The following is a 25,495-nucleotide window of genomic DNA, read 5'->3' as shown; positions in this document are numbered from 1 at the left end:
CAAATATTGCTATCAATAAAGGTAAGGGGTCTAAGGGCTGGGAAGGTATATACAATGCTGCAGAGTTATGTAAACATAACAGGGCACAGGTAAAAGGAGGGGAGAGGGGAGGAAAGGGGAAGAAGATAGTGGAGGAGGCACTATATACAAGCAACCGGATTATACGGTCGGCAACATGACAAGGGAAAGATGAGGTAAAAGGAGAAGGCAATAAGTACAATAATGACAGGGCTCTTTCTCTGGAGGAAGAGAGGGAGCAGGGGGATTAAGTAGGATCGGGGTCAGGGTAAGCCCATTTAAAGAGCCTTGTCTTAACCCCTTTTTTGAATTTCCGAATGCATGGTTCCAATCGGAGCTCAAGTGGCATGGTGTTCCAGAGGGCAGGGCCTGCGAAGGAAAGGGCTCTTTCTCTAGTGGCATGGTGTTCCAGAGGGCGGGGCCTGCGAAGGAAAGGGCTCTTTCTCTAGTGGCATGGTGTTCCAGAGGGAGGGACCTGCGAAGGAAAGGGCTCTTTCTCTAGTGGCATGGTGTTCCAGAGGGAGGGACCTGCGAAGGAAAGGGCTCTTTCTCTGGTGGAAGTGTGGAGTGCAATTTTAAGGGTGGGGGTGTAGAGGGTTCCTGTGAGTGTGGTTCTGGTGGGACGACTGGAGGAGTGGAAGCGTAGCGCATTCTCAAGCCAGGAGTGATTGTGGTTGTGCAGGGAGTTGTGAATAATTGTGAGAGTATGTATCTGATGCGGGAGGAGATAGGGAGCCAATGGAGTTCCTTAAGAATGGAGTAGAGGCTAGGCAAAGCAGATTGCAAAATGAAATGGCACTGCTCTCTAAGTTACCACTATAATGGAAATTTCAAGTAGAAGTACATCCTCTAAATCGGAGATATTTTCTTTCTTTGCTCTACCAAAACTTTGGCTATGAGGAAGGGAACATTAACTAGGTTGGCTCACTTCAGCTACCTTTAGGTTGGAGCATAGCTACTTTCTTTCAATCAATTTTTCCTTTTGGTTTAGGAGATTAATGTCTACAAATAAAAAAATAATTTTCTGCTAAACCATCAGAATGTCTACTCAACAGCTGGAGGCAGAAAATACTGGATCACTGGGTTCCACAAGCAGGTTAAGTAGTAGTAGTAGTAGTAGTGATATCATACAAAAAAAAGCAGCCATGGAATTCTGCCTCCATCAGCTGGGAGTGGGACAAACCCCTATGTTCTGGACTGGTGTCGGAGAACGACAAGGAATAACTAGTTACTACATGTTAGCGGTGTTTGATCATCAACACTCAAAAGGCCAAGTCTCATCTGACCTCAACTGCTTATGAAACAGCATTTACTTAATTAGTTCTCATTCCTCACCAATTAGGGGATTTTTATAATTTAACATTAAAGCTTTAAAATTAGTCCTTTCATCACCATTAGGATGTTCCCTTTATTCGGAAGGAGCCATTTACATATGATAAAATATTTGTTTCTGCATTCTGACATATACTAATGACATATATTAGGTTCCTAATGCTGAAAGAAAAATAAATGAATTTCCAACAGGAAGTCTCTCTTTAAATGAGTCTAAAGTAAATCAGTAACTAGTGAACTACTGCTGCTTTGCAACAATCAGTTGTAACTGTAACCAGTTGCTTTTATAAGATAACCAGTATCTACAATTACCTCAGTTGCATATGAAAACAGACACTGACCTTGAATAAAATTGATGAACATTTCCAAATCTCTTATTTGCGTCTTTAGCTGGTCCACCAGCTGCTCTTTGACCCTTGCTGGATTTACTATTTGAGCGATGGCAGCATCCACACGCTGTCGCAACTCTTCCGGCGAGAGGGAGTCAATATCCTCATTTAAATTCATATCCAGTTTCTTTATCAGCTCGTCTATGATCACCTAGAGGCACAACAATGCAGCAGCCAGCATCACAAATATGCCTCCAGGATTTGACACAAGAGGCACAGATTGGATTTAGGTGGAGCTAAACCCCGTTTTAACATCTCTAAGCCACAGCCAATGATTTGTAAGGCAAAAGGGATTAAATCTGTTTCTGAAAAAAAAAAAAACACTTGTGTGCAGGGAGCACAACTGTAAGCGTACAACTCACTGACAAGGGGCATTAGATTGACAATTTTTAAAAACATCAAGGTGAATTTTAAGACTCGCACGCGGGCGCACATATGCTCGCGTTTGCCGGCACGCGCAGATGGACACGGTGATTTTATAACATACGTGTGCATTATAAAATCGGCTATGCGTGCGTACACATGCGACTTTATATTGACACGCACAAATGCCAACTCGAGCGTGCACGTGGAGGGAATTTTAGTAGATATGTGCACTGACGCAGTTACCTGTCTCCTCAGATCGCCCCAGTAAAGAGAGGATTTCCCTAAACCTCCTAGCTAACTTGCCTACCTTTTACCCCATTAACCCCAACCCTTAAATCTAGCCTAGTTTTTATTTCATTACTTAAATGCCGTCCATAGCAGAAGTACAGTTACGCAGTAGGAACTCCAGCACACATTTATGTGTTATATAAGTTATGTGCAGGCTTCATGGTACAGACTCTGCCCACACAGACCCCGTCCCTTTTTTGAGCTTTTAATTTTGTGCATGTACTAGGAGATACGTGCGTACTTGCACGGTTCCCAAAATCCGCACACTGCGCACCAGGCCGAGTCACGAGTGCATCTCCCGGCTTTGGTGCGCATAACGCTTTTAAAATCCGCCAGATGGTATTTAATAAAAATTGTGGCGATTTCTATGGCTTTATTTATTTTTTGCAAAATTTCTCAAAGTCAGATCTGGCCTATGCATATCAAATCCAGTCTTGCCTTTCCACCTCAGAGGGGGTTAATATGTAGTTCTTCAAATCATCTCATTAGCTTCAGGATTTTAAAGCCAGATCTAATGCACAGAGCAGAAGCTTCCAAACAAAAAAAAAAAAAACCAACCAAAAAAAAATCTACAATAAAAATGTGATATGGTTCATCCCACTGGTGAGTATAATAAAGTATATAACCAGGAAAGGACCAGAAATAATGTGTTTCACTGCATCAGAGCAGACTTAGAAAGTTCTTCCTAATGTAGAACCTAACTGAGAAAGCAGTCAGACCCAAACAAATTTCCTACCCACTTTGTAGTCTCCCACTTTGCAGTTTAAGAGATCAGACAAACATTTATCTGGGATAGGTCAGGTACAAAAGATCCTGCCTGCAGGCACAGCAGGGATGGACTAGACCTCACAAGGTCCCTCTGTCCTTTCTTTTTATGAATCTATGATGATTTCTAATTAAATAAAGCAGCACACAGTTTGCAAGGAAAACCACAGGAAAGGCAAAAATAAAATGTAAAGAAACTAAAAGTTGTGGACTTGGTAACTTTATTGTGCCCACATATTTCCAGTTACTCTGCTCATTGCCCCAATATCTTATTAGTCAAGTTTCCTACAGTAAAACTGGTTTTATAAGAAGATAAGGTCTGTCGTCCTACTTGAACTTTCAACCAGTTTCATTCAGGTCTCTGCCACACAGAACAGAGTACACCTGGTTCATATTTCCCATATGCCCCTGATATTCCTGACACTTAAATCCCTTTTTCTCTCCTATAGGGGAACAGGGCAGTTCAGTTGAAATCTCAGGTAGGTCAGAGGCACTTTGAAAGCTGCCTTGCCGTTGGTTGATAGTGATAACCAAATGCAACTTTCTGAACCAAAGTAGTGGCCATCACAAAATGTTCACACATTTTGTCTTCCCATCATCCCAAGATAACTACTACGCCTTCATAGCTACTAGCAAACCCAGCACCAAAATAGTATTCTATTTATTGCCTAGCAACTACTTGTCAGAAACCAGTTTTGTATGTTCACTAATACACACCCACAAGAATGTACAGGAGAACTTTTATTTAAAAATCAGATCCTGGGCACAGCTAAGTTAAGACTAGGTTCTATCCTGCTGAGCCCAGGACTCAGGTACAGTGCTGTGACCTGACTTCATAGGCAAAGAGGAGGAAAGGCTCATAGTGCAGCTTCTCATGAACACCTGCTGGCCAGCTTAGGGACCAAAGGGAGAGACAGCAGGTCTCCTTCAGTCAAAGAGCTAATGGTGCAATACCTGAGCTAGAGTGAGGAAATTAAGCCATTAAAAAGGTGACAAAATCAGGCCCAGATAGTCAGACACAGGGGAACCAATTTCCAAAAGCCCCTTTGACACACAGTGATCATGTCGTCACATAGTGGTGAAAACTGGTGGTGAATTGGAAAGGCAGGGGTAAGGGGGTACATATGATCACTACTGGCCACGCTGACTGAATCTAAATGAACCATTGTAAGCTATGTGTTGTACAATGAACAAAAAGTGCCAAAAAATCATTTCATCCTCTGGCCCCAGCTCCACTGTAATTAGCCCCTACTTTATTTTTACTAAAATTATTTTGCAACAGAAATATGCATTTGCTGACTGTTCAATGTCAATAAGTTAAAAAAATAAGTCCAGAACAGGTTTTTAGTGTAAATTTTCAGGCGAGCCCCTCCTGACTTTATCTGCTGTCATTTACCAAGTTACTCTGCAGTGAGGAGAGAGTAAGTCACGTGAATCAGAAGCCCTCACCCGCTGTCTTTCCATGACCATGGATTGTGGGAGCGAGTCGTAATTCCCCTCCTGGTATGCAAAGGTTTCCAGGTCATCCAACTGCGTCTTCAGCTGGACAATCAACTCCCGCTGCTTCTGGCGCTGAACTTCGATGCGCTCCCGCTTTTCCCGCTCACTCTGAAACAGGTTTTATTGGGAAAGGAAATTTAGCATGTTAAGTGGCAAAGCTAGAATGGAGCGCTTGTGTAAGACAGCAAACTACAGTACCTCATTTAGTTCCTCATATTCCCTGAGTGGAAAAATCCAGGCTGACTCCCCTCTCATAACCTGGAGTCAAACAGCTTTTCTTTATGGACTGGTGAAATGCTTTTGCCAAACAAACTCACAAAAAGCTGACTGAAGACAGCAACATTCTGGCTCCTGCTCCTGTTATTTATTTATTTATTTATTTATTTATTTTACGTTTTTTTTTATACCGATTTTCCTGCATAAAATGCATATCAAACCGGTTTACAATGAAACAGAATGAGCAGGAAGTAAAATTCCTTAGTCTAATACATCTGTTACCATCGAGAATGTAAATTTGTACTTAAAGCATCACTTACCAAACCCTCCAGGCGCAAAGCATGAGAATAAAAATAAATCAGAAATGTTTAATTAGCTACTCAAGCATTTTCTAAAATAAACAAAAAGTTTACAACTCTGGAAAAAAAAGCAAGCAGTAGTGGTTAGAGCAGAAAGCTTGGGAGTCCTGGTATGTATTCCCCTCCCCCAAACCCTCACCTTGTTTGACCTTGAGCAAGTCACTTAACCTCCCTGTCTGCAAATTGTGCATTGTAAATTCCCTGGGGCAGAGAAATTGTAATCATATTAAAATATTTTAAACTAATTTTATCTACAATATCAACATTAAATGGATGTAACTAATTACCTTATTGAACCAATCTGACCTGCAATCAGACAGCACATGTAAAATAAGCACCCCACTGCTGTATGTTTGTCAGTGTAACATGATTTTTATTTAGTGAAACACAAAGCAAGGAATTTGAGAGGGTCGATTCATCAAAAAAATGAACTTTGGCATGATGAATTCTAGCCAGACTGTGCAATGGTCTCCAAATTCCTTTATATATAAAATTAAAAGAATGAGGTAACATTCCACAGTACTCTGACTTATCAGTGACTGCCATGATCTTATCTGAGAGAGTTACCAACTGGACATGCTGGGCCAATTCTGCTTATACCTCCCTGCTTTTACTCAGATTCTTCCTGTGCCTATTTCCAGCTCAACCAGAACCAGGATGAGGATCCAGATGCCATAAGGTGAAAGTTATGCTTACCAGATAATTTATTTTCCTTTAGTCCTAGCAGACCAGTCCACACCTACGGGATTCCCCTGCTTGCCAATAGGTGGAGGCAGAGAACGTTTTCCATCTTTGGTTTTTTTTTGCTTATGCCATTCACACTATAAATCCTGGGATAGCTAGGAAGTTCCTCAGTAGCATCTTGTCCTAGCTTATTAGGTTGATGTCCCGCATTTTGCTTTTTTTTTTTTAAACCCCACCCTTTTTTTTTCCTCTTTCGGGAGGGTACTTGAATTGGTCTGCTAGGACTAAAGGAAAGGAAATTATCTGCTAAATATAAATTTCACCTTCCTCTTTGTCCTACAGACCAGTCCTCACCTGTGGGATGTACCTGAGCAGTAACTGAGGCCTTAGAGGCCCCCAACACTGCTTTGCTAAACTTCAAATCCTCTTCTACCTGCAGGTCTAGCCTGTAATGGTTTGTGAAAGTATCCCAGGAAGATCATGTGGCTGCCCTACAAATACCCTGGGTGTTCCAGCACTACTCTCCACTTATGAGGTTGCTTGAGCTCTAGTAGAGTAGGTGCACAAGGCCCTTAGGACCTGCTTCCCTGATCAACGTATGCCGCCACTATCGCTTCCCTAATCCAGCATGCAATTGAGGGCTTAGAAGCTGCCTGGCCCTTCTCTGGCCCTCTAACAGGGCAAGCAACCTGTCTGACCTCCTAAATTCATTGGTGACCTTTAAATAATGTAGCAGCGTTTTTTGGATGTCTAGCAGGTGAGGGCTGCTCCCTGCCTATCCCCCCCCTGTCCTCCTCAGAGCTGGTAAAACAGACTCCTGGTTTGTTTGAAACTGACAGCACCTTAGGTAAGAAGGATGGGACAGGACGAATAAATACCCTGTCCTTGTGAAGTGACAGATAGGGCTCCCTACAGGACAAAGCCTGGGTCTCTGAGACTCTTCGGGCTGAGCATATTGCCACTAGAAAGACTGCCTTTAAAGTAAGATCCTTTAATGTTGCCCCTGTAAGTAGTTCAAAGGAGCCTTGGACAAGGCCCTAAGGACAACATTAAGGTCCCACGTGGGTACTACCTGGTGCTTCGGAGGCTGCGTGCGTTTTACTGCCCTCAAGAAATGAGCTATGTCAGGGTGAGCCCCTAGGGAGCTTCCTTGCACTTGGCCCCTAAAACAGTCTAATGCTGCCACCTGCACTTTGAGAGAGTTTAGGACTAACCCTCTCTCTAGGCCAGGGCTTCCCAAACTTGTCTTGGGGACCCCACAGCCAGTCGGGTTTTCAGGATATCTACAATGAATATGCATGAGAAATCTGCATACCATGGAGACTCAGAATATGCAAATTTAACTCATACATATTTGCTTGTGGATATCCTGAAAACCTGACTGGCTGTGGGGTCCCCAGGACAGATTTGGGAAGCCCTGCTCTAGACCATCCTGCAGGAACTGCAAGATTTCCCTTGTTTTCACTGTTTTTTGGGAGACTTTCTTCCCTTGCAGCACTCCTCAAACACCTTCCAGACCCTACCATACGCCTGGAAGGTAGAGTGTCTCCTAGATCTTTGGCTACTACTGCCATTGAATAACCTGTTCCTCTCAAGAGCCAGGCTGTTAAGATAATAATGATCTGGCTTTCCCCACTTGACTGGGTCTTGCCTGAGCAGGCTCTCAGCTTCCCCTAGCTTTAGAGGTGCATCCCTGCTCAGCCTCACTAGGTCCGCATACCATGACTTTCTGGGCCAGTCAGGCACCACTAGAATGAGCCAGCCCCCGTGATCTGCTGCTTTCCTCATACTCTTGCTATTAAGGGCCACAGCGGAAATACATACAGCAGCTGGTCCACCGGCCACCCTGTTCCTGGTGCCTGCGGAAAATTTTTCTGCATTGGCATTCTTTCCTGTTGCTATCAAGTCTTATTCTGGCCTTCCCCACCTTCCTACCACTCTTGAAAATGCTTCCTCCACTAATTCCCATTCTCTGTGGTCTAGTGCATGCCTGCTGAGGAAGTCTGCCTGCGTGTTCACCTTCTCTGCTATGTAACTGGCTGTTAACCCCACCAGGTTCTTTTCTGCTCAGCTCAGCAGCTGTTCCGTTTTTTCTTCTAACTGCCAACTTCATGTCCCTTCTTACCTGTTTGTATAGGACACTGCTGTGGTGCTGGCAGAAAGGACTCTTACTGCTCTCAGCTCCAACAGGTTCGTTGAGGCCTCCCTCTCCTTGGCTGACCATCTGCCCTGCACCACCTGTTCTTCACAATGTGCCCACCACACCTAACCTGCTGGCATCTGTCGCTACCATCACCCAGTCTGGCAGAACTAGACTGAACCCTGCTAATAAGTTGCTTTCTATTAGTCATCAACGTAGGCTGGCTCTGGCCTTGGAGGTGAGCCTGAGCCTCTCTCCATATTTTTGCTTGCTGGGGTCCCATCTTAAGAGCAATGCTCTCTGTAGTGGGCACATATGAGCCATTGTCCATGGGTCTACCTCGATGGTCATTGCCATTGACCCCAACACCTGCAGGAAATCTCTTGCTGCCGGTTCCTGGTCCCTGTAAGCTTCCTCACCTGGTAACTCAGTTTTGTCTGTCCTTTTCCACATCAGAAAACACCTTTGCCTGCTCGAAGTCAAACTGAGCCCCCAGGTGCCCTAACTTTTGGGCAGGCTGCAAACTGCTTTTGGCCTTGCTTACTACCCAACCTCAAGGAGCGCCCTCACTCTCCTTGTGAAGCTGCTGCTCTCCTCCTGTGACCTAGCTCTGATCAGCCAAGTGTCCAGATATAGGTGGCCCTGGAATACCCTCCTTCCTTAGTGTTGCTTCCACTACTACCATCACCTTTGTAAAGGTTCTTGGTGCTGTGGCTAGCCCAAACGGCAATGCTTTGAACTGATAATGGTTCCCTAGTACTGCAGGTCTCCGGTATCTGCAATGCAATTCTCTGATGGGGGATTTACAAATATGCTTCTGCTAGGTCCAGCACAGTCAGAAATTCCCCGACTGCCCTCAATGTTTCCATTCTGAACCCCCTCAACCTTGAGGGCTCCGTTTACCCTTTTCAAGTCTAATACCAGGCAGAACGCCCCTTCTTTTTTGGGTACTACAAAGTATAGGGAGTAACAACCTGTACCCCTCTTTGGGACTGGAACTGGTACTATCGCTTCTAGTGCCACCAGTTTGTCTAGGGTCATTCTGATTGCCTTGTTTTTCTCCTGTGATCTGCAGGGGGGACTCCAAAAAGAATTCTGGAACTGTGGTAGCCAACTCCAGGGAGTACCCTAGGCAGATCACCTCCAGGACCCACCTGTCCCTGCTGACTCAGGCCCACTCCTTGAAAAACAGTGTTAGGTGACTGCCCACTGGAGGAGGCTCAGGGTGGGCCCCCCGACTTCACTTAACCCCTTTAAGTTAAGTCTTTCTGGCGATTCATAGCCTACACAGCGGCAGCAAAAGGAGCCTGTGATGGAGCACCTCCTTTTTGTCCTACATTGCACGCATTTCCAGTCCCTCTCAGCTATCGTCTTGCCGCTGGAGGGGGGGGGGGGGGGGGGGGAAGAGTCTGTGTTCCTGCCACTGTGGCTAAGGACACCAAACCGTTCCCTATGAGCTTGTGCCTCCCCCTCCTGGAACTGCCCTCTGCAGACCACGGCTTGCTTAGGACTACTACTATTTCCCCCCCCCCCCCCCCCCAAAAGGTGAGTGGGGTTCCTCCCAGAGTCTTATTATCTTGTTCTGTTTCTTCTCTCTTTTTTTTTTAATAGTTCCTAGCTATCCCAGTATACACTTCCACCTAACCAGAGGCAGAGAACTACTGAGGAATCTCCCAGCTTTCCCAGGATATATAGCCTGAGTGATGTAAGCAAAAAAAAAAAAAAAAAAGTGGAAAAATTTCTCTCTATTAGTCTCTATTTAAGTCTCGTTCATTATATAGTTTTTTTAATTTTGTTTTATTCACTGTTTTCCTATAAGTTCTATGTAAAGCCTCTGTTTGCTGATTTTGAAGTTATAATGTAAACCGAACTGATGTTATCCTATGAAGTCCGGTATATAAAAACCACAAATAAATAAATCTGCCTCCACCTACTGGCAACTAGGGGAATCCTGAAGGCGTGGACTGGTCTGCAGGACAACAAGGAAACTATTGTTTGCGACCATTCATGGATTCTTCCCCGCTATCTTATATTACAGTTATCACCGTGTCAGTCCTGGGCCTGAGGCCATGCAACAGGCTTTCTGGAACCTTGCAATCATGGGCCCTAAATTTGGCCACCAGATGTCACCATTGTGTAATAACTGGAAAACCCCCTGCCCTTCCTAGGAACTGGGAATGCTGCCTCCACAGAATCCCCTATCCCCATTTATCTAGGAAGTGGAAGACCTAAACCAACAATCAAATCCAGGTTCTTTCATGTAGGAATGTTTAGCATTGCTACTTGGCTACTGGGTCAGCCCAGCTTTAAATGTTTCTAAGAAAAGTAGGACTATAAGTCAGTCAACAGATGTAATAGAGTCAAGCCAGCATTTGCTCAGCTTCTCCAAGTGGCATGGAAACAGATGGTAAAGCTAGGCTTGCACTGCTAGAATCCAAGTACAGTATGTTATGGAAACAATGCATTAATGTACTTGGGTCCGCAGCTGTACAGAAAAATACAGCACGTGTACTGGACACAGAGTGACACGCAAAAGGTTGAATTAGCACATTTGAAACATGCAAGGAGAGGCATCCATTGCAAAGACTTCAGTGACTAAAGTTCAACAACTAACACATTGAGCCTTGCCATGTATTGTGCACAGCTCCTCAAACAAATTTTGCCTCCTTGCTAACTTCCTCGGAAGGCAAGCCATGATATTGCTCCCTTATGCCTGCATCAGTAGTATTGATACCAACTAGAGCAAGGGGGGGGGGGGGGGGGGGGGGGGGGGAAAACATTTTAACTCAAGAGCCACATGTAGGGCCATGACTGGAAGAAGAGGTAGTGGAGTCCAAGGGCCTCCATCAGAGATCTGCTGAGCAGGGTGGAGAGGGGGTGGTCCCAAGATTGGGAAGTGGGAAGAATCTGCAGAAAACAGGAGAGGAAGGGATTGTAAAGCTGAACGGGTGGTGTGGATAAGGAAGCTGAATGGGCCATTTGGTCTTTATCTGTGGATCCATCAGGTCTAGAGGAAGTGTATAAAGAGGAGGCAGCAAAACACTGCACGGAGCGGCAGTAGCCACAGAGGCATTCACGGAGCAGGATGCCAGTGGCCAGTGGTTGGTGTTCCACCTTCACGGAGCGGAAGGATGGAGGCCTGCCATCTCCAAATTAAAAAAAAACAAACAAAAACAGGGGTGGGCAAGAGTATGTAAAATTAACGAAGAGTTCATAAGCTATAGGTATTACCAATTATTAGGCTTATTCAATATTTGTTGATAGATAATGTGGCTTTCAATGCATACTTCACTTTCAATACATATCCAACATAGCTCTCTGCTTCAACAGCAGGGGAGAAGAAAAACTAATAGTTCACGCATATCCAGCATAGCTCCTTGCTACAACGGCAGGGGAGAAGAACAACAACCAATAAGGGCTGAATAACATAGTCTGGGTATATAAATAAGTATGTGTGTAGCTTGCTTATTGTGGCGGTTACTACCCCTAACTAATCAAGCTTGATATTTCACTTGGATGCAGCTCCATCACTGCTCTCTGCATTAATGGTGGGGGTGAAAGGGAAATAGAACCAAAGGTTACTAGGAGCCAAGAGAAACAGATAAGTATGAGAAAAAAAGAAGTGTGAGGCTTGCGGGGCAGACTGGACGGGCTGATTGGTATTCTTCTGCCGTCATTTCTATGTTTTTGTTTCTATATATTCTGTTTCTATGGCTCTAGTGCAGGGGGTGTGTGTGTCCATTTGCGCTTACTGCTAGCCCACAGTGCTCCACAGCAGGCCTGAACCTGAGGATCATTCTGATCAGTTGGGCTACGGTGGACCCACAGACCATAGTTTGGACACACCTGAATTAGAATATATTGTCAGCTTATTTTGTTTTCTTTTCAAAAGGACTTCCAATTTTACAGACAGCACAAGACAGCTGAATTTAAGCTCTGTCTTGAGATTTAATTTAAAAATGTATGGGTCACACTATCCTGTGATCTAGGTGGCTCACAAAAACATTCATAAAACAAAACATTGCAGAATAACAGAGCTCCCTTCTTCTAACCTGGCAGCTTTGCTATCTAGACCAGCAGGTTTGATCTTGGGCGTGTGGCCTGCACCAGCCTACCACATTATCTGCTGCTGAGTCCTACCCCATGAATCATAAAAAGCAAGAAGTTTGGCATATGAAAGGAGAGGCTATGACTAAACACAAAAGCATTCTTCTGGTTAAAGCAGCATGCTCATAATGTTTTCTCAGAGTCACCTTTTACATATCCTGCAAAATGTAGTATCTTAGCTTGGGTCCTTTACACTACAGAATCTCTGAAAAGGAACAGAGCAGAAAGAACTCTAGGTCTCAGCCATACGCAACACAGCATTTTGAGACTCCACTCCCTGGCAAAAGTAGCTTCCAGAATGACTGCGGGATGTAGGGAAAATATTTATCAACCTTAGGGGTGACCAGAGGTGATAACTTGCCTGAGTGTTCCCACATCCACAGTGATCCAACTACACACAGCATGTAGGTCACATTTAGGGTCCTTTATTTTCAGTTTAAACCAATTTCTACCTGTAAATTACAATTTAAACAGATTTTCACCCTAATTTTATGTCGAATGAAGAGCTGCAAATGCGTTTAAGCACCTTCTGTCACTGCCAGAAGCCAGTGCAGGCAGAAGAGCATGCTATATTTCAGGTCCCACGCCCCTGGCAAAAGTGGTTGCTCTGCAGTGCTGGGGATGCGGCATTTCAAGTCCCGACCTTCCAAACACCTTTATGTCCCACCCCCTTTCATCCAGCCAAAGCACCTGCTGCCCTGTCCAGTGCCACCAATGCGATGCACTGCTTGAAACTCCCCCCCCCCCCTTCTGCAATCACTTCCTGGCAATGCAAACGCAGCAGTTCAGTGCAGGGCTGCACTGCAGAGCACAGAAGCCACATTATTAACATGCTACTGGAAGGAGCCCGAGCAGAGGTCTGGATCCACCACTATTAACAACATTCAGTGCTGTCAGGGGGTGGGAGGGAAGGCGTCTTGGGGGAGAGAGGGGCTTGTCTGGATGGGAAAGTGGGGGATTCTTGAGGAAGAGATTTGGAAAGAAGGGCGACAAAGAAAAAGCAGGGGAAGAGAGTGAGAAATGTTATCTGTTGAGGATATATTAATGCACAGTGGCATAAGTGCTTAGAGGTCAGTTTCAGTTCTACAACAAAGGACTGTCAATTGTAATTATTAAAACAATCTACCTTTTTTTTTTTTTTTTTTACTGTCCTGGCTTCTGTCCATCAAAATAAACTCCAATATTTACCTAGAAAACTAAGTAATTCCCTTTTTTGTCATATTAAACCTTGATAAATCACTGGGGGGGGGGGGGGGGGGAGGGAGGGAGAACCACAAAAATGAAGGTCCCTCGTCAAACTAACACTATCTAATGGTTTCCACCACTTCAATGATGGGGAGCCTATGGAATTAGCACTCCAAGTGACACACGAACAGTTCTGCTGGCATCAAGTGCTCCAATTCTCGGCTGTAAATCAATTAGTCCTACTGAAGTAGACACCCATTAACCGGTTAATTTTAGATGTCCGCATTACATGGCACTTGAGTTGCATGTGGTTCTACATCACTGCTGAAAATCTTGACCAAATTCAGTAAGCACCACAAGCCACACTCACCTCCTTATCACTGGGCACACCAGTGATCACCCAGCTCAAGCTTATTACACTACTGCACAGCTATTTAGTCCAAGGAATGTGGTGAGCACAATGGCACTCAACTTTAAACAGAAGCTAATACAAGAGAAACACAAGCTAGGGAAGCTTTCCTTTACAAATGTCTGGCATTATTTCTCTCTCCATTGTTACAACTTGACTCATCATTGACTGTGTCCTTGTACAACACTTATTCCCTTGCAAGAAAAACGGAAGGTTATAGTCATAGGTAAACTTGCCCCTTGACACTCAAATTTCAAGTTTAAAGTGTACAAATTCAAGGATTGTGATCATTGTAAATCAAAGGCAGGTCAGCACAAATACTGCTGCCAGACATTCTTAATGAAGAGGGCGTGTTAGGGTATTGGTTTTGGCTTAACTCCATCATCAGAAGCATACCTTGAAAGCATTAGCCAATACTAGTCTCACATGACTGAATGAGCACTCTATATGCCATATGCGCCATTCCAAATTCAGCATGTTATAGATAGCACTGAGCCTTAAATCATGCACAACTTGTAAATCAGGTTGTGTTTGGTTAATTATAGATCTGACCTAAGGTATCAGCCCATGAAGTGTATGCCCCAGCGTACAATATACTCTTAACAAGCTAAAAGGCAAGAAGGGTAACATGCCCTTAAATCTGGGCACAACAGCTGAATGGGTGAAAGCAGAAAAGGAAATACGCCACTCTCTAGGACTGATCTATAATCTATTAATGACTACCAGAGGTTATTATAAGCAGAGTCTCATTTATAGTCACACATGGGTTCAGGACAAGAAAACAATAAAAGATGTGCAAGCACTCTGTCTTCTAGTCAAGGGTAAAACGGACATTCAACAGATATTATAATGTACTGTAAATTAAGACAAAATGAGTCTTTAATGAAGTTGCTAAATGGATTTACAAATTATTTCATTATATGGCACTTGGGGCACTTTGTTTATTGAGAGGTAGTTTAAAGGAACCTTCAGGCCTAAGAACCGCCCAAAAGGAGTAAATGACTCCCTGTAAATCATAAACTGATTACTGCATGAGCCACACCTTCAATCTTCAAACACCGAGGTTTCTCTGCTATGCAATCTATCAGTTTGATTTTAAGCTATAGAAATTCACATGCTGCTTTGTTATTCGGCATAAGAGAATGGAATCTGGCTGGAGCAAGGCAAGAAAAACTAGACTGCCTATTGAACTAAGAGCCTGTCACGCTACTTTGATCATCAAATATTTCTTTATTCTTAAAAAGTGCTCACGGTACAAGTTCAAATAAAGAAGAAACTCTGCAACAGACACTCTACCTTGGAGTTGCAACAAAAAAAATAAATATTATTTTACTATGCAAACTTTATGCCGAATAGCTACATGTTCCAATTGCTGGGTTCTGCTGCTTTCAATCCTCCCTTTCCAGAAGTGCAGTTACATGGAAAAACAGAAGCTGACAGCAGATAAGGAACCCATGGCCCAGCCAGTCTGCCCAGTTTCTTTCCTGGTACAATGCCAGAGACCCCGGTTGACCTCTGGCTTTCCCCCTCATTTCTTTGCAGATCCCAGGCTTTCCTGAAGTCTGTTACTGTTTTGGTTTCCACCATCAACCCTTGAAATCTGTTCCATGCATCCTTCACCCTTCCTATGTAAGAAGTATTTTCCAATATTATTGCTGATGCTAGCTTGCATTATGCCTCATTCTGTTACATATATCTGGTTCTAGAATTTCCTTTACACTGAAAAATGTCTCTTTCTTGTATATAATATGTACCTTTGAGGTACAGCAAGTTTGCCTACTGTAAATGTCCAGACAATAATGGGATATGAAGGCTTTCCCCCCCTTCATAAGTGTGTCTCTCCTTGGAAAGAACATGGGTAGCACAAAAGACTCGATTTATATGAAAAGCTGACTCCACTTTTGGTAGATATTCAGGGTTGGTATGGAGCACCAGCCTGTTGTAGAACTGCATAGATGGAGTGTAAGTGTACCACATGCTGCTCCTTGATTCTAGGCAACTGTTTCCCTGAGCTTGTCTCCAAAAAGAGACGATCCCCTATGCAGAGAACATCTGCCAATTTGTCATGGACATCATCGCACAAACTGCTGGCCCATAGCCAACAGTATGCTCCAATGGACGCAGATAATGAGCGGGCTGTTGTATTAAATGCCTTGTATATTGATCAAATGAGATGTCATATGCATTCCTCTATGTCCAGGAGAGGCTGCAGAAACCCAGTGTGGTCCCCATCAACTGAGCATAGCAGCAGCTTCAATTTCTGAATGCAATTATGTAAGTGCTGTACCATGTAGAACTGGTGCATGGAAATGCAAGCATTAAGCTCTGGAATACCCTTTCCCCCAAAAATCATCCAGCAGCCTGGGATCTTTCCCTAGTGGATCATATCCTGGTTTTCTTTGTTGGCTTTAGTGCCAACTCCACAATGACTGATTGATGGGACAGCTGAATCACTCTATACTTTTAAGTCTAGTTTTCTGATTACTGGAGCACAAGAAATCAGATTTTGCCACTTTGTCTGTAACTTTTGCAGGACCGAATGTATTGGAATTGCTGCCAACTGTTGGGGTATCTAGGATCTGGAGAAGGCTGAAGACCTCCATGCAAGGATCCTCATCCATCTGAATATTGGCTCCCAATGCCTTACCCAACTTATCCAGAAATCTGGAATATGACAGGTCAGCGGGTATAAATGAGTATTCTAGAGGCTGGTGTCAGGGCTCAATATGCTGCTCAATGGTGCTGAGGCTCTGAGAAGCGCTGCTTCTTCTTAGCCCTCACAGAGTCCTGTGGCGCCTACAAGGAGCTTGCAGACGCCCAAGAATGGTGTTTTCCTAAAGTGAAGGAGCCCAAGGCCTGCTTGAACAGCTCCTGCTCAACTCAGCACCTGGGGAGTTAGAAGAGGCTCCACTGTCGGAGTAGGAACGGCTGCAGCTATCTAAAAACTTTTCCCTGTTACAGGCCGATACAGGACGGTGCGCTCCGGTGGAGCGCACTGTTAGCCCAGGTTTGGACACGCGTTTTCGATGCGCTAGCTTTACCCCTTATACAGTAAGGGGTAATAGCGCGTCAAAAATGTGCATCCAACCTCCCCGAAACTAATAGCGCCCGCAACATCCAAAAGCATGTTGATGGCCCTATTAGTCATTCCCACGCGATACAGTAAGTAAAATGTGCAGCCAAGCCGCACATTTTACTTTCAGAAATTAACGCCTGCTCAAAGGTAGGCGTTAATTTCTGCTGGTGCCGGGGAAGTGCACAGAAAAGCAATAAAAACTGCTTTTCTGTGCACCCTCTGACTTAATATCATGGCGATATTAAGTTGGAGGCCCCAAAAATAAAAAAAAAATTTTTTTAAAAGTAAAAATTAAAAAAAAAAAAAATTAAAACACGGCCCGGAAGACGGACGCTCGATTATGCCGGCGTCTGTTTTCTGAACCCGTGGCTGTCAGTGGGTTTGAGAACAGACGCCGGCAAATTGAGCATCGGCTGTCAAACCCACTGACAACCGCCGCTCCTGTCAAAAAGGAGGCACTAGGGACTCGCTAGTGTCCCTAGCGCCTCCTTTTACCGCGGGCCCTAATTTGCATAGGCCACCCTCCTGAATCGCACGCCCAGGAGAGTGGCCTGTGCGCTCGCCAGCTCTCCCACGTGTTTTTCTGAATCGGCCTGATAGTGAGCTAACTAAGCCTAACAGTTTGGAGGGCAGTTAGCCAGAAACTACAGTGAGAATAATTTCAGATAATGTGCTTGAAGTTGAGAGTAGCTATTTTCTATCATATCTGGTAGTCAATTACATTTCTGTGATGTTTTCAGCAACACTGTTAAAAAATATATTTTTTTGGGGGTGGGGGAATGCCTTTTTTGATATACTGATTCTCTACAAGATCAACTCAGAACAGCCCGAGAGGGAGATCTGAACACTAAGGGCCAAATATTACTAAAAGAATTGTTTTCCTTTTGGGTCTATGGGAAAAATTCTTAATGCAGAGGCCCCAAGGTGTGTCTGCAAATACTTTTGTCACACTGTTGCTATAATTGTTCTGTTGCCTTGTGTGATTAAAGACTCCTATTGAATTTTCAATAATTAAATTATTCAAAGCATCAAGTTGCCAAGATTTGTCCTAAACTGTTTAATCATTATTTCAAAATACAAACATGCAGAGGTGGAAAACATAGGTGGCAGTAAAAATTCTCTCCTTACTTTTTCTCATTATTTTGTTTGGATTTTTATTTTGCTGGGTTTTTTTTCTTACCTATTATTAGCTTAGTGTTTTATAAAATGGTTGGTCTTCTCTTTAGTTTTATTTTTGCTATCCTGAATTTTAGGATTTGGCTTCCAGGATTTTTCCAGCTGTGCCCATAGGCACAAATGTTACCAAATTGCATTTTAAGTCCAACAGCTGCTAGGTGCCCTAGCCAGTTCAAATCAACTAAAGTTTACTTTGCTTTAACCAACTCTAATTTGCATATTCTCTGCCATTTTCAGGACTTGATTTCTACTTAATTCAACAACTACATCACTTACAAGCCGTCGGAGCTCACTGTTAGCCCGCGTTTGGCCGTGTGTTTTCGACGCGCTATTTTTTACCCCTTATACAGTAAGGGTAACAGCGCGTCAATAGCGCACTGCCAACCCCCACCCCCAAACTAATAGCGCCCGCAACATGCAAATTCATGTTGATGGGCCTATTACTTATTCCTGCGCGATACAGAAAGTAAAATATGCAGCCAAGCCGCACATTTTACTCAGAAACTAAATCCTGCCAAAGGCAGGCGTTGATTTTGGCCGGCACCGGGGAAGTGTACAGAAAAGCAGAAAAAACTGCTTTTCTGTACACCCTCCAACTTAATATCATAGCGATATTAAGTCGGAGGCCCCCTCCCCAAAAAAAAAAAAAAAAATTAAAAAATCTGCCCGTGGCCTGCAGGTTGGAAGACGGACGCTCAATTATGCCAGTGTCCATTTTCCGAACCCGTGGCTGTCAGCGGGTTCAAGAACAGACGCCGGTAAAATTGAGCGTCGGCTGTCAAACCCGCTGACAGCCGCCGCTTCTGTCAAAAAGGAGACACTAAGGACGCGCTAGTATCCCTAGCGCCTCCTTTTACTGCGGGCTCTTATTTGCATTTTTTGTTTTTCTGAATCGCATGCCCAGGAGAGTGGCCTGGGTGCGCACTGGGAGAGTGGGCGCTCGTCGGCTCTCCCACGTGTTTTTCTGTATCGGCCTGTTAGAGAGTTCTCAGTTAAGTGATTACTAAAAAAATAGGTGTTATTTATTTATATAAAATCAAAGAATTCAGGCTTCCACTGTATACAAGTCACCAGGAAAATCAGCACATAGCCAACAAAACTCTGAGAAATCCCCAGAAGAGCTCTGTAATAAAATACCACACAAAAATACACACAGGATTCCAGTTATACTTTGGAAGGTAGAATGGTCCAAGCAACACAGCTTAGAAGTATTCTCAAGGTTTTGGATGTAGGATACTAAGAAGCACAATATTTCGAAGTAGTTCACGTTGCTGGGTAAGGATCACACGATCAATCCAGTCTGCCCATTTTGTATAAATAAAAGTTTAAATCAGAAATTGCTGAAATGTTATTGCGCCCTTGAGACTATTCACTTTGTCAAAGCACTGAAAAGCATTATAGATATTTGAAACACTCAAAGTAAAGGGCAAGCAAATACTTTCTATCGAGATCTGCCTGGTACTTCCAAGTGACGAAGACTGGATACCGATACACAAAATGTTGGGCCGAATGGACCATTGGTCTGAGTCAGCATGGCATGCTCTTATGCCTGGGCATAAAGTGCACAATTTGGTACATTTCACAAATAAGAGTTTTTAAACAGTGCAATGGGCAACGTGGAAGAGAGTAGCAGATAAGAAATAGGTGCAGGGAATATTGGCTGGTCTGGGGAAAGACAGACAGAGATGCTCTTCGCTAGTACTCTTAACAACTTGTGCAGCTAAGTTAAGAAAACGGGTACAATGAGTGTGTGTACAGGTACAGCTAGTACATACTTTTGCTTTCCTGAAAAAAAACAAAACAGGCTGGATGGGCTTTACTGGGATGAGAATGTTGCCTTTCACACGGATGTCTTTTTTTGAATACTGTTAGTCGACAGCTTACATGTTCCCAAAGAAGGGGTGAGCCGTTCCTAGTTTTGCCCTGTAGTTACAACTTCTCGAAATTTAAGTTGATTGATACAGTAGTCAAAACGGGTCTAGCTGAATCCCTCACCTTTGCTAATCCTACTTGGCAGTGTTTTCTCTGGGTTTCTCAATCCACACCTCGATCAATATGATTTACAGGACATTCACAGAAAGGGTTCTGAATGCATTGATCAGACTTGTCAGTGAAGGTGGTGGAGACAAACAAAAGAATTCAATAGAGCGTGGGATAAGAATAAAAGACCCTGAATTGCAAAAGAAATTCAGGCTTGTAGTTGGTCCACTTGAACATATAGAAATAAGGGTCAAAGTTACAGTTAGTATCTTTGTACTGGACACCAGCGATACATCTGCGGCGAGCTGTAGAAAGCCAGAGATCAAATGGGAATCTATGACGTTCCATCAGGAAAGCAACTGGATGGGCTTTGCTGTGTGTGTGTATATGAAGGGGTGGGGGAGGTCCTTACACACCACCATAGCCTATGCTTCCATGACATATTTCGTGCACGCTGTGCCTAGGCAGGGATCTGGCAGCTAAATGTAAACATCTCCTCATGCATATTCATCACTCACCGAGCTGTCCAGCTGGCCGGTGTCCTCAGCTCGGCAGCCTAGCACGTGCGGGCAGCCGCGAAAGGCGAAATCCTCGAGCTCGCGCAGGAGCCGCTCCTTCTCGTCGCTTTGCGCCGCGCGCACTACCTGCCGCAAGCGGAACTGCACCTGCGCGAAGTGCGAGGTGAGCGCCAGCAGGGACGAGTTCAGTAGCTCCTGCTCGTCCTCCAGCCGCCGCAGCCTCTCAGCCACGGCGGCCGGCAACGGGAATCCCTGCCGCCGCGGCGGCTGCTTCTCCACCTCCGCCTCTGCCACCGCCCCCCACCGGCGCCCCAGCGCTCCCCGGCCAGCCCCGCTTCCCGTCCGACAGGGATGGCTCTTCCTCCTCTCCTGCCGACATAGTGGCCGTTAACCCTTTCGCCGGTTAAAATTTAAAAGAAAAAGAGAAAAGCGTTCATCGAAGGGGCTTCCTCCACAACTCGCCGTCCACCATCTTGAAAGCAGGGAGAACGTGACGTCTCCACCGGCGCGCGTGCGCCCCCACCTCCAGGCCGCCGGGGGTAGGCGGTGAGAAGCGATTGCGTCTCGCGTCTCCATGACAACCGCACTTCCGGGTCTCGGGCCCCGCCTCCCTGGCAGACCGGTAGGGTAGTGGCTGCTAAGCGGTAGAAGTGCGCATGCTCCCCTCACCTTCACATGCATACGAAGAGGTGCAACTGCTCCTCTATAGAAGATATAGTTTTTTTCTTTTTTGTCTTTGGCAGTTTGGGATATCCAAGGTGGGGAGGCGCTGTACTTGGACACGTGGGATGTTAAAGATCGCAAAGCTTGTGTGCGTGTGTAATGTAGGAACCTGTACAGAAGACATGTGTACGGGCTTTGGTTTTGCAGGCTGTGCTTGCTATTTGAACCATTAAAATAGGGGACTGTATAGATTTGGTCAGGGACACGCTAGATAGCGCCTGATGCAGTAAGGAGATTCTCCAAGAACAAGCAGGATGGTAGTCCTCACACATAGGTGGCATCATGAGATGGTGCCCCGGTGTGGAAAACGTATGTCAAAGTTTCTAGAATTATGTCAAGAAGCAGGGAGGCACAGGATCGTACCTCCTGTGTCAGAAAGCAGTCCACATATGGTTGTAGGCACTGTCCCATGGGATGGTGCTCAGGGCCGTGTACTTGGCCGGAATGGAGAATGTGTTAGTGGACAGCCTGAGTCAAGTCTTGGACCAGGAGGGCGGGAATCAGATATTTCACCTCTGAGGGGAGCTTGGTTGTAGATCTGTATGCGTTCCCTTCCAACAGGAAGGTGCCATCTGTGCAGGTCAGATGGCAAAACCAGCCTCGGATACCCTTGCCTGTCATTGGGACAAGTGTCTTTTGTTTGCATATCCTCTGATTCCCTTAGTGGCAAAGACTTTCTTGAAGCTTCATTAGGACATAAGAACATGCCATACTGGGTCAGACCAAGGGTCCATCAAGCCCAGCATCCTGTTTCCAACAGTAGCCAATCCAGGCCATAAGAACCTGGCAAGTAACCTCCTGTGCCTCCCGAGTGCAATCCCCGCTCCCTCGCCCTGGATGCCATTATCTGCATAAAGGGGCCAGGCACCGGAGCTCCCCACTCAATGAACCGACTCCGACCATTTTTCCAGGAATTCCTCATCCCAGTTGATCCATGTCCAACTCTCGTGCTCCTGGCATGCTTGGAGAATGATGGTTGCACAAACCAACATGGGTCATGCCGCAAGAGGTCCCAATGTCCCACGACGCCTATCATACCAAGAAGGGCCTCCATCCAGCTGACGAATTTGTGTGGATTCCTCGTCTCGCTCTCCCGTTTCCGGTTTATCCCCCACTCTCCCTCTCTCGCCTGATGTGCACAGTCCATGCAGGCCGGAAAAAGTCCGTGCAGTTTTTAATTTTGATTCCCTTGCGCATTTGCCTGGGCATGCCCTCTCCCAGTTCCCGTAGTGTGATGCTTGTGGGCAGGCCCCCGTCTTCCCTGTCCGTGGAACTGCCACCTGTGGAGTCCGAAGATGACAGGAAAAAATCTGTTTGAGCTGGGACACCCCTTGTGCTTGTGTCTCGCCCCATGCTCCTTTTCATCCGTCGCCGCTTTGTCCTCTGTCCGATGGAACCCATCCTCTGCCCTCTCCTCCAGTCCCCATCCCCAGACTCTCTAGCATTGTCGTCTCTCATCTGCTGTCTAGCTGGGTCTGCTCCCTCTTTGAATCCTTCCTTCCAGTGTTACAGTGACTTGCCCAAGGTCACAAGGAGTGACAGCAGGACAAAGGGACTATGATTCTCATAGCCTCTCCACTCCTATGGGAGTTGTCCATCCAGAGACCAATCAGTCTGGTGACTTCCCCAGATCTCATCACGCAAGACCAGGGCAGGCTGCGGCATCCCAACCTCCAGGCCCTGTCGCTCACAGCCTGGATGTTGAGAGGTTAATTCTGCAGCTGCTTAATCTTTCAGAAGATGTGTCTCAGGTCCTGGAGGCTTCTAGAAAGCATTCCACTAGAAAGTCCTTTGGACTGAAGTGGAGGAGGTTTTCCGTGTGGTGTGAGAAGATGGCCCTAGATCCGTTCTCCTGCCCCACACAAAAACTGCTTGATTACCTACTACATCTATCGGAAGCTGGCTTGAAAGCCAACTCCATTAGAGTTCATCTGAGTGCAATTGGCACATATCACCAAGGTGTAGATGGTATGCCCATCTCTGTACAGCCTAAAGTTGTACGGTTCATGCGGGGTCTGCTTCAATTGAAGCCTCCCCTAAGGCCTCCTGCTGTGTCTTGGGACCTCAATATGGTGTTAGCTCATCTGATGAAAGCTCCTTTTAAGCCGCTGCACACCTGAGACCTGAAGTACCTGACCTGGAAGGCCATATTTTTGGTGGCTGTCACTTCAGCGCATAGGGTCAGCAAGCTCCAGGTCTTAGTGATTTATCTACCTTACACTAAGTTTTATCATGACAGAGTGGTCTTACGCATGCATCCTAAGTTCCTACCTAAGGTGGTGACAGATTTCCATCTTAACCAGTCAGTCGTCCTGCCAATATTCTTTCCCAGGCCCCATTCACACCAAGGCAAACAAGCACTGCACAGTTTGGACTACAAGCGAGCCTTAGCCTTCTCTCTGGAGCAGACAGAAGTCCATAGACAATCCACACAACTTTTTGTTTCTCTTGATAAGAATAGGTTGGGCTTTGCCATTGCCAAGCAGACACTATCCAATTGGCTAGCAGATTGCGTCTCCTTCTGTTATGCCCAGGCGGGGGTGCATTTTGGGGGTCATCTCAAGGCTCATTCTGTCAGAACCATGGCAGCATCGGTGGCCCACTTGCAAGCAGTTCCCTTAGAGGAGATCTGCAAGGCTGCGACGTGGAGTTCTTTCCACACATTCATATCTCACTACTGTCTGGATAAGGATTGCCAACATGATAATAGGTTTGGCCAGTCTGTCCTTCGGAACCTGTTTGAGGTGTAGAACCCAGCTCTCTCCTGCCTAGGGCCCACTGTTTGGGTTCAGGCTGTCTCCCCCTCTGTTACCAATTGTCCTGATGTTATGCCCATTGGCACCTGGTTGGGTGTCTGTGGGTTCCCTTTTTGGTTGGGGGGCAACCTATAGCTAGGGATTCACCTATGTGTGAGGACTACCATCCTGCTTGTCCTTGGAGAAAGCAGAATTGCTTACCTGTAACAGGTGTTTTCCAAGGACAGCAAGATGTTAGTCCTCATGAAACCCACCCACCACCCTGCGGAGTTGGGTTTCTCCTATTTTTTTATTTTAATTGTAATTCTATGTTATGAGACTGAAAAGAGACCTTGTGTGGACGTGTGGTATAGGGCATGCTGGGCAGGCTCAGTGTCCCTAGTCAAAGTTCTAGAAACTTTGACATACGTTTTCTGCATCAGGGCTCCATCTGATGATGCCACCCCTGTGTGAGGACTAACATCTTGCTGTCCTCGGAGAACACCTGTTACAGGTAAGCAGATCTGCTTTAGTGCATCCAAAATGTGCACCCTAACAAATGCATACCTGATAGCACCTGTCAGATGTTAATTGCATGTAGTTGAGGACATTAGCTATTACCTCCGATGTGGTAAAGCACTGGGCGCCCAATGCACACTTTTTAACGCAGCAAATTTAACTCCTGCTTGGAGTTGGAGTAAAGTTGGCTTGTAGTCAAGGGCTCATGACAAACATTAAAAAATAGGTTCCGAGTGTTATGATAAGTGTTTCCTTCCTCCTATTATCATCGTGACACTTTAATTTACTGCTTTTGATGGAGAAAAATAATTGTATATTTTCACTTCATTAAAAAAAACAACCCACTTTTCTTATTGTCACACAATTTGGACATCCATAGCAAGGGGCGCCTAATATTTTGTTGAGGTTGCTGAAATAAATTATAGCAAAAAAAGAAGCGGGATCAAAATGGATGCTTATTGAATGCCCCTTGCAACTGGGTGCCCGATGCAATAAACTCTTGAGCGCTACAGATGTTCAAATCTCCATTAGTGTGCCCTTTTTAACACTGCCTCTCATTTAAATATTGCATCGGGCGCTCAGGGGATGTGGCTGCATGCACGTTAGGAAGAGCACCATTTTTCAGCGTGCGTCTTATTGCGTCGGCCCCAAGTTTGGTTGAGTTGGGTCCAGATGATCAAAATTTATAAGGGGGAGAGGGAGGCCCACAGAAAAACAGAAACCACAACATATTCAGATATCAGTATGATTTCATTTTGTGTTTATGTCATCTGGTCTGGACTAGGCAAAATACAAGCATTTTAAATACATAAATAAATAAGATTTGATATTTATTTATTTATTTATTTATTTATTTATTTAACACTTTTCTATACCGACCTTCATGGTAGAGACCATAACAGATCGGTTTACATCGAATTGGGAACTGAACCAAGAACAGTAACCAAAAAACAATAGGTTGAACATGAAAAAACAAAGTTACATTTAACAGGGAAATTAAACTTGGAAGC

General features: G+C 45.1%; 2 protein-coding genes across 2 annotated transcripts in view; one reads left to right on the top strand and one right to left on the bottom strand.

Annotated features, from left to right (window-relative positions):
• RUNDC1 (RUN domain containing 1) overlaps window positions 1–20,895 on the bottom strand; it is a gene marked incomplete at its 5' end in the record, with an annotated part of 35,627 nt that extends 14,732 nt beyond the window's left edge. Inside the window, 3 exons of the mRNA XM_029573149.1 lie at window positions 1,692–1,890; window positions 4,608–4,766; window positions 20,509–20,895. Coding sequence (XP_029429009.1) covers window positions 1,692–1,890; window positions 4,608–4,766; window positions 20,509–20,895 — 745 coding nt within the window. The remainder of the gene's footprint in view (window positions 1–1,691; window positions 1,891–4,607; window positions 4,767–20,508) is intronic.
• Window positions 20,896–21,108: 213 nt separating this feature from the next.
• LOC115074054 (ceramide synthase 6-like) overlaps window positions 21,109–25,495 on the top strand; it is a 32,510-nt gene continuing 28,123 nt past the window's right edge. The window contains exon 1 of the mRNA XM_029573150.1: window positions 21,109–21,130. The gene's annotated coding sequence lies outside the window, so the exon portion shown is untranslated. The remainder of the gene's footprint in view (window positions 21,131–25,495) is intronic.

The sequence above is a fragment of the Rhinatrema bivittatum genome, chromosome 12 (assembly GCF_901001135.1).
Source record: "Rhinatrema bivittatum chromosome 12, aRhiBiv1.1, whole genome shotgun sequence".
NCBI lineage: Eukaryota > Metazoa > Chordata > Amphibia > Gymnophiona > Rhinatrematidae > Rhinatrema > Rhinatrema bivittatum.
This window is presented reverse-complemented; position numbering and strand designations above follow the sequence as displayed.